The 9,405-nt window shown below is 44.9% G+C and overlaps 1 protein-coding gene across 1 annotated transcript in view; it reads left to right on the top strand.

Moving 5' to 3' along the window:
• LOC140410928 (gamma-aminobutyric acid receptor subunit rho-1-like) overlaps nt 1-8,917 on the top strand; it is a 70,224-nt gene extending 61,307 nt beyond the window's left edge. Inside the window, exons 7-8 of the mRNA XM_072499771.1 lie at nt 1,628-1,824; nt 7,816-8,917. Coding sequence (XP_072355872.1) covers nt 1,628-1,824; nt 7,816-8,115 — 497 coding nt within the window. The 3' untranslated portion in view covers nt 8,116-8,917. The remainder of the gene's footprint in view (nt 1-1,627; nt 1,825-7,815) is intronic.
• The last annotated feature ends 488 nt before the right edge of the window (nt 8,918-9,405 follow it).

Below are 9,405 nucleotides of genomic sequence, written 5' to 3' on the forward strand. Positions count from 1 at the left end.
GGAATTTGATTTGCTGCAATAACAGGGGGCATTAGCATGTCTTTTGGGATAACAAGATCCTTGCTATTTTCTGAAGGCTAGAAAATCCTCCAAATGATTCTGTTACAATCTATTTCCTGGTGTTTTAGTGGGTAATGATATTTTGTGAGACCATCTAAAACCAGATTTATGGTTATGAGGAAATAAAAATGATATCCTGAACAATTCCCATCCAGAAATATTTCAGAAATATTGACATCATTATTCAGTTCAACATTCTGTGTGCATTCTAGAGCATTAATGCCAATGACATGAATGAATAAATTTTCACCTCAAGTGCTCCTCATCTTTCATAACAAAACTGCACTTTGGGAATTTAGTTCTTATGTTCCATGAATCCTGCCCATTTGGGCCAAAGGTGCTAAAACGTGTGCAGAGAACAGAAGATGAGTCTTAAATTTGAGAGATTAAAGAGGAACTTCAAAGGAACAAAGAAGGAAAGTTAAGAGGAGCGATAACAACAAGGTAATGATGACAACATATTTAGAAAGAAAGACAAGATTGTGACAGAGAGTTGCAGCTGGCCAGTAAATGGTTGTAGGTAAAAAGGGATGAAAAACTCCAATTTTACTTTTTAATAATATTTTTATTCAACTTTTCAACAAACATTTAAAAAGTCCAATTTACATAGCACCTTTCACAATCTTAGAATGTAGCGAAGGACCTGATAGCCAATTAAGTATTTTTGTGGAGTGGACTCACGATTATAATTGAGGAAATATGGTAGTCAAGTTAATCAAAAAAAGCTCCAGTCAACAACAATAAAATAATGCATAAAAATGTGATTTAGTTGCCGGCTGAGATATAAATATAAGCCAGGACTATTGGCCCCTCGCCGTGCCGAGAAACACCATGCTATCTACCGGGACTCTGGTTCGATTCAGGGCCTCAGAGGGGAACTCTCCGACAGGCAGCACTTAGTCCCGTTTCCTGCACTGAGCAGTTCCACTCTCCTGAACTACTCAGTGCAGCGAGAGATCGGGACATGGCATCCCGATCTCACGTCGCGCGAGATCGTGTTAGGATCTTGGGAGGCGTGGCGAGCCGGGTAGATCCCGGAAGAGGGATTCCCCCGGCATCTACTGGCTGCGGCACTCTGCCGTTTAACTACTAACCTCACCCTATCCCCCCAACTCTCTCTCACGATCATTACCTTGTCTTTCTTTCTGAATATGTTACATCATTACCTTATTGTTATTGCTCCTCTTAACTTCCCTTCTTTGTTCTTTTGAAGATCCTCTTTAATCTTTCAAAATTAAGACTCATATTCTCCTAATGTAACTTATTCTTTCCCAAAACGTGGGAACTGTGCACCTCCCTCAGTTTTCCATTCCTTGTTACCAAGAAGTTTTACAGCCTAAGTTTTCTATTAACGCTTTTTAATCAAAACTTTTTTGTCTTGATAATGTGCTGATAGTTGACCTTGCTCCTCCTTTTAGGTTTCTCAGTTTAAGAAAAAAGCCAATAGATAACTGGATGCGGTTTCATCAGTACAATGAGCTAATAGACATTTTGTCAGAGTTCTTGTCTAAATTCTTGATTATAAGTTGTGTCCTTTGTAAAACATGCCCCCTCCCTATAATTCCAGGTATAACGACAGTTCTAACTATGTCCACCATCATCACGGGTGTGAATGCTTCCATGCCAAGGGTGTCGTACATTAAAGCTGTGGACATTTACCTGTGGGTTAGTTTTGTGTTTGTCTTTCTCTCGGTGTTGGAGTACGCAGCTGTCAATTACCTAACTACAGTGCAAGAGAGAAAGGAAAGAAAACTACGGGAAAAGGTGAGAAGTTTAATATTATATCCTTTGACTGCTATTTTTGTTTTGTAGTGAGGAGCCAACATATTCATCATCTAAAGTCGATGCTTAGTCTTTCTAGTTGTTTGCACTAACATTTCCTTAAAGGCTCCTATAAAGCAATGTAGAAAGATAAAGAATTGTATTTTTACCTAGGGGCTAATGGAAGGTCATCAACCTGAAACTCTATTCATCTCCACAGATGCTGCCTGACCTGCTGAGTACATCCAGCACTTTTTGTTCTTATTTCAGATCTCCAGCATCCTCAGTATTCATACCACCATATGAATTGGAAGCAGGAGTAGGCCATTCGGCCCCTCGAGTCCGCTTCACCATTAAATAAGATCATGACTGATCTGATTGTGACCTCAACACCACATTCACGCCTACCCCCTCTGCCCTCTGTTTATTAGTCAAGAATCTATCTAATTCTGCCTCAAGGACCGTACCTCCACCACTGTCTGGAGAAGAGATTTCCACAAACTCATAACCATCTAAGAAGAAAAAACTCTTCTCATCTTCGCCTTAAATGGGAGACCCACTTATTTTAAAATTTGTCCCCTCAACCTAGTCTCTCCCACAACGAGAAATATCCTTTCGGTCCCCTCAAGATCCTTATATGTTTCAATAAGATTGCCTCTCACTATTCTAAGCTTCAATGGGTACAGGGCCAATCTTTCCTCATACGTTAATACCCATCTTCCCAAGAAACCTCTCTGAATTGCTTCTAATGTAATGATGTCCTTTCTTAAATAGGAGACTAAAATTGTGCACAGTACTGTTGATGCGATCTCATCAATACCCTCTACAACTGCCGCAAAACATCCCTACTTTTATATTCCATCCTACTTTTAAAACCCATCCAGCGCCGGGACAACCAGAACATATGGACGTGATATGCCGGGCTCCCCGAGCACCTCCCACATCTGTCCTCCACCCCAAAGAACCTACTCAACCTCGCCCCTGTCATATCCGCTCTGTGAGTAACTTTGAACTGTATTAAGCTGAGCCTGGCGCAAGAGGAGGAAGAATTAACCCTACTCAGGGCATCAGCCCACAGACCCTCATCTAACTCCTCCCCAAGCTCCTCCTCCCACTTGCCCTTTAACTCCTCCACCGAGGCCTCCTCCTCTTCCTTCAGCTCCTGGTAAATCGCCGAAACCTTGCCTTCTCCAACCCATACACCCGAAGTCACCCTGTCCTGAATCCCATGTGCCGGAAGCAGCGGGAATTCCCTCACCTGCCGCCTCACAAACGCCCTCACTTGCATGTACCTGAAAGCGTTTCCCGGGGGTAGCCCAAACTTCACCTCCAGCCCCTAGGCTCGCAAACGTCCCATCGATGAACAGGTCCCCCATTCTTCTAATCCCTGCCCGATGCCAGCTCCGAAACCCCCTATCCATCCTTCCCGGGACGAACCGATGATTCTCCCGAATCGGGGACCAAACCGAGGCTCCCACCTTGCCCCTGTGTCGCCTCCACTGCCCCCAGATCTTCAGCGTCGCCGCCACCACTGGACTCGTGGTGTATCTTGTCGGCGAGAGCAGCAGCGGTGCCGTCACCAGTGCCCTCAGGCTCGTGCCCACACAGGACGCCATCTCTAGCCTCTTCCACGCCGCCCCCTCTCCCTCCATTACCCACTTACAGATCATCGCCACATTGGCTGCCCAATAATAGCCACACAAATTCGGGAGCGCCAGCCCCCCCCGTCCCTGCTATGCTCCAGAAACACCCTCTTCACCCTTGGGGTCTTATTCGCCCACACAAATCCCATGATGCTCCTGCTTACCCGTTTGTAAAAGGCCTTGGGGATCATAATGGGAAGGCACTGGAACACAAAGAGAAACCTCGGGAGGACCGTAATTTTGACCGACTGCACCCTACCCGCTAGTGAGAGGGGCAGCATATCCCATCTTTTAAAATCCCCCTCCATCTGCTCCACCAACCGCGTCAAATTGAGCTCGTGCAGGGCCCCCCAACTCCTAGCTACTTGGATCCCTAGGTACCGAAAGCTACTTTCCGCCCTCTTCAGCGGTAGCTCGTCTATCCCCCTTCCCTGGTCCCCTGAGTGCACCACAAAGAGCTCACTCTTCCCTACGTTGAATTTATACCCCGAAAAGTCCCCAAACTCCCTAAGGTTCTGCATGATCTCCGCCATCCCCTCCACTGGATCTACCACATACAACAACAGGTCGTCGGCATACAACGACACCCGGTGATCCTCTCCCCCCCCGGACCAGTCCCCTCCATTTCCTGGACTCCCTCAGTGCCATGGCCAGCGGCTCAATTGCCAGTGCAAACAACAAGGGGGATAAGGGGCACCCCTGACTCGTCCCCCGGTACAGACGAAAGTACTCCGACCTCCGCCGCTTCACAGCCACGCTCGCCCCTGGGTCTCTCTAGCAGCCTGACCCAAATGATGAACCCCTCCCCGAACCCAAACCTCCGCAACACGTCCCAAAGATACTCCCACTCCACCCGATCAAAGGCCTTCCCCGCATCCATAGCTGCCACTACATTAAGATTTTCTAAGCGCCCCATCTTAACCTCTTTAGTAATAGATTCTAGCATTTTTCCAGTGACAGATATTAAGATAATTGGGCAGTGGTTTCCTGCTTGCTGTCTCCTTGGTATCTTAAGTAGAGGAGTTACATTCGCTCTTTCCAATCTAATGGCACCGTTGCAGAATCTGCATTTGTATTCTGCTTTTGCATTTTTATACAGTCTTATATACAGTCTTATATCTTGGAAAGGCCAAAAAATGCTTCCACATAAATTGTCATTATTTTTTACATAAGAATGCAAGGCAACTGTTTGAGCACAGCATGGATCCTATAAATGGTAATGCAATGAAACACCAATTAATGGTGGACTTGGCTGAAGGAGAAATATTGGCCAGTACATCAGAAGAACTCACTACTCTTCTTCAGAAGAGTGCCATAGGACCTGGGACTTAAAAGATGGAGCGCTCCTTCAGTACTGTACTAAAGTGCAAACCTAGATTATGGTGCTCGTGATCTCGATGAAGCTCAGGTGTGTGTGAACACCACAGCTCGGATAGGATTTCACATTGGCCCCAAGCTCCAAACTGTCCCTCAGGAGCCGGAGTTCCACAGCCCGAGCTGCCTTGCGGAAATGCCCCCTGGCATCTCTTCACATTACATGGAAGGATTTTCTGCATGGGCTGTTGCTGCATACCATTCAATTCCTTGTCCTCGCCTGTCGCCCGGACATGTTGTGAAGGTCCCCAGTGAAGGTCCCTCTACTGAGGAGTCTTTTCCCTAAACATCAGGGATCTGGACTGGAGGGCGTTGCACACAGCAGTACCATATAACCGTAGGTTGCAGCGGTTCACGGACTCCCAAGAATCCTGCCTTTTCTGTGGCTTATTTAGGTTGTTTTAGGCTGCACTCCTTTTTAATTAAAAAAAAACCTCTTGTCATAGCTTTGTTTGCACTTCTGCCCATGTTCCTGATCTATGGGCACTCAGCGTGGAGAGAGATAGGAAAGGAGAAGGACCTCCTCATGAACCTGCTCCTGGTCCTGGCCAAACCTGCAATCAACAGGTCCAGGCAGTGGGCAACCAAGGGGGTCATCCGACCCGAATGTCTGCCCTTCTACTGCGGCGACATTCACAGCCAGGTGTCCCTGGAGAGGAAGCATGCAGCATCCACCAGCATTGTTCCGTGCCCGTTGGCACCGTGGGATTGGAGTGCATTATCGTGCCTCTTAATCACGTATTGATTTGATAGGTTAAGTTTTATTTGTGATTAGATTTTTTTGGTTAAGGCAGTATCTGGTAAGGGGCTGCCCCTGTGTTAAAGTCCCTGTAGAGGGTGTAAAGGAGGCTTTGATTCAACAGCATTTCACCCCGAGGCAAGAGTGCTATCAATTGTGCTTCGCAAAGAGAGGTGCGGCTACCTACACTTGATGGGATATTATGGAGAAAAGTTTAAATATTATAATTTTCAAATAATGTAATTTTTTAATTTAAAAAAAATGTTTTTATTCTCCATTTTCACATTTTCCTTCATAATTTAACACCCCACCAACAGGCAACAAATGGTAACAAATACAAAGTCAATACCCTTAACATCAACAACGATCCCATCCTCCACTACCCCACCCAACTGTCAATATATGCCTCAAATAAAACAAACCCTCCCACGGTGGAAAAAAAACAAAAGCGAAAAAGAAAAAGGAGTCTGGAATCACCCATGGCCACCGTTAAACAATAGAGCCCCCCCCCCCCAACGACGACAACACTCAATGCCATCCAACCTCCAAAAGAGTACCGTAAATGACACCCAAGATTTGTAAACCCCCCCTCCCCAACTCTTCCCCCTCCACTTCCTCTTGTAAAGCTCCTCCCCCCAACCTTGGTTCCTTCCCCCCAACATTCCACCCCGGCTAGACCACTCGGACCCTGTTCTGCCAGGCTCCGATGGCCGCAGCCCCTCCCCCCACCTCACTCCCGTTCACTGGCCGGCTTAAACCTGCCAGCGTGGAGGCCCCCGCCCGGGTCCCTTTCCCCCTTACCCGGCCCCAGGAAAAACCCAGAAGTCCCCTTTTAGCACACAAACCCTGCATATCCACCTACACCCCAAAGGGCCCTCATTTCGACTGAAAGTCCCATTTCTTCCCTTGTCCAAATATACACAACGTTGGCTCCTATAGCCCATACACCAGCACGCAGTGAAACAAAAATGAAAAAAAAATACAGCCATGAGGCTACATTGGTACATGACCATTTCTCAATTCTGTCACAGTCCTTCTGCCTTCACAAACTCCTCCGCTGCTTCTGCCGTCCTGAAATAAAAGTCCTTGAACTTGTAGGTCACCCTCAACTTCGCTGGATTATACAATGTCGCACTGCACCCTGCTAACGTACAGTGCCCTCTTCACCCGGTTGAAGGCAGCCCGCCTCCTCACCAGCTCCACTGTAAAGTCCTGGTATACGCGTATACCAGCTCCAGCCCACTGCACCACCCGCTTCTGCTTAGCCCAGCACAGGACCTACTCCTTTACACTGTACCTACGGAAGCACAGATACACTATTCTTGGCGGCTCACTCGCCTTTGGTACAGGCCTCCACGACCGATGAGCCCGATCCAGCTCATATCGGGAGGGATCCTCCCCCTCCCCCAATAGTTTCTCCAACATCGCGGCAAAATACTCAGTTGGCCTCGGTCCTTCAACTCCTTCAGGCAGCCCCACAATCCTCAAATTCTGTCGCCTGGATCTGTTTTCCAGGTCTTCCATTTTGCCTCGCAGATTCTTGTTGATCTCCATCACCGTCCGCATCTCATTCCCCATCGAGGTAAGTTGACCACTGTGCTGCAGTAAGTTTTTATTTTGTAATTGAAAATGTTTTCTTTCCAAAATATATTTTATTTAGGTATTATTGTTACTGAGGATATTTTTATTCCTGAAATTAAATTGCATAAAAACATTGAATGAATAGCTCCAGAAACAAAAAGAACATTTTGACTATTTGACTGGTGTCAGAATTCAAAAACCTCTATTGATTTTCTTGCCAGTGCCTTTGGCATTCCACCTCATCTTTGCTATTTACATATTCCCTTATCCTACACCTCAGGAATGCCGTGCACTCATCTAACTATTGTCTTAACTGGAGACGACTTGTGTCTATGTTTCTTGAGTTGGCTGCAGTTTCCAGCCAAGCTCTGAGATCATTATATATGGACTGTACTCTTGCTCATCTGCACACTGTAGCGTAGAGACATATGGTATGTGGTTATAAAGTTTTGACAATATTTAATCCTGATATGACTATTTATTTTTGTGGAATCATATCACTAGGGTGACCATTTGGTCCACCGTGCTTGTGCCAGCTCTTTGGAAGAGCTGCCAATTAGTTCCACGCCTTGCTCTTTCCCCAAAATCTTGCCGAAGTTTCCCCTTCAAGTATTGTTCTTCTATTTTGGTCATTAATATAAGCTTCTCCTGTTACAGCTACCTTGCACGTGTACAATACCTGAACCAAGACCATTAATGGTGGAACGCACTTACAGTGATGGGGAGGTCAGCAACCGAGCTGAATTTGCCGGACCTGATTATATGCCACAAAATGGAGAAAAGCAGGACAGAACGCTGGTAAATCCACCAATTGCTGGTGAGCCAACTGACAACAAGGAAAAAATCTTAAGAGGATACATTTGGATTGACACCCACATCATTGATAAATATTCCAGATTGCTATTTCCAGTTTCTTATGCACTTTTTAACGTGATATATTGGTCTATTTACTCATAGAAATTTCTGCATGTAGAAGGTTTTAAAGGCTTGTCATCGCTCCTCAGAAATAACTCATTGGGAGGGGGCAATTATTTCAGTGACGATGCTTTCTAACTTCCAACCATGATGGGACCAAGCCAATACCACAATCAGTCTTATTCCAGTCTGAAATATGGTAAGCAGCACTGGATGATGTGTGACGTACAGCTAAGCGGTTCAAAGTTTCCTATTCAGAAAGAGTTGCTTAATTATACAATACATTGTTTGGTAGATGGTTTGGTTTAAATCATTTTAGATGTATTTCAGACAAGTTATTTTATTCTGATTTGTCCGTAGACATTTAGTTTTGTTCCATTATAAGAACATATTGAAAGTTTCTAAGTTTTGTTCTAATGTAGATAAGAAACCTTAAATTTGTTCTTCAACTCCCCCTTTTATATTGAAAACATTTATGTTTAAATGAATGAAGAAGACAGTGCAATGGATAATGCATATCATTACTGTTGGCTAACCATAGATTTTGGTCAAACATCTGTTAGTAGGCATTCAACACAGCTAATGATGTGAACCCTGTATGGCAAAGCTCTCATAATTAAGATTATCTGTGTCTAATTTTCTACTTTTAGGTAAAAGGACAGCAATCTGAAATAAGCATCTTCCAGTTTAACATTGCCGAAGGGCTACAGATCAATCTTTGTTATTGAAGTGTTGAAATAAACAACAGTGCTAAATAAATTGCTGTATGTTTTAGTGAAGTCTCAGGTGACTATTATGCATTCTGGTTCTTCCGAATCTAATAAAGCTCCAGGTGGCAAAATTTTATGGGGCTGTGTAACAGGCCGTCTTGATTGCCAAGGGACCATAGAATCATGAGCCCAAAGTGCAGCAGACAACATTTTATAGCAAAGAAACTCAGGCACTCTCCACTGATTGAATTACCAGTCTCAGTGTAAGTTGCAAATGATGTAAGCGGGTTCTTTCTGGTCAGCTGTAATCCCATCACTGAGCTCAACCATACCATGTAGAGGCTGATCAACCTTTCGTATTGGGCTGCTGAAGTTGCAGCCTTACAGATAGATTACTGTATCAAACCAAGATCAGAAGCACAGCGCTACATTTGCGGTAAAAGGACAGCAATCTAAAATAAGCATCTTTCAGTTTCACATTGCCGAAGGACTACAGATTAATCTTTGTTATTTAAGTGTTGAAATAAACCACAGTGCTAAATAAATTGCTGTATGTTTTAGTGAAGTCTCAGGTGACTGTTAGTTTCTCTGTTTGTTCTTGTTGCAGTGGGGAGGGAGGGGG

The sequence above is a fragment of the Scyliorhinus torazame genome, chromosome 4, assembly GCF_047496885.1.
Source record: "Scyliorhinus torazame isolate Kashiwa2021f chromosome 4, sScyTor2.1, whole genome shotgun sequence".
Classification (NCBI taxonomy): Eukaryota; Metazoa; Chordata; class Chondrichthyes; order Carcharhiniformes; family Scyliorhinidae; genus Scyliorhinus; species Scyliorhinus torazame.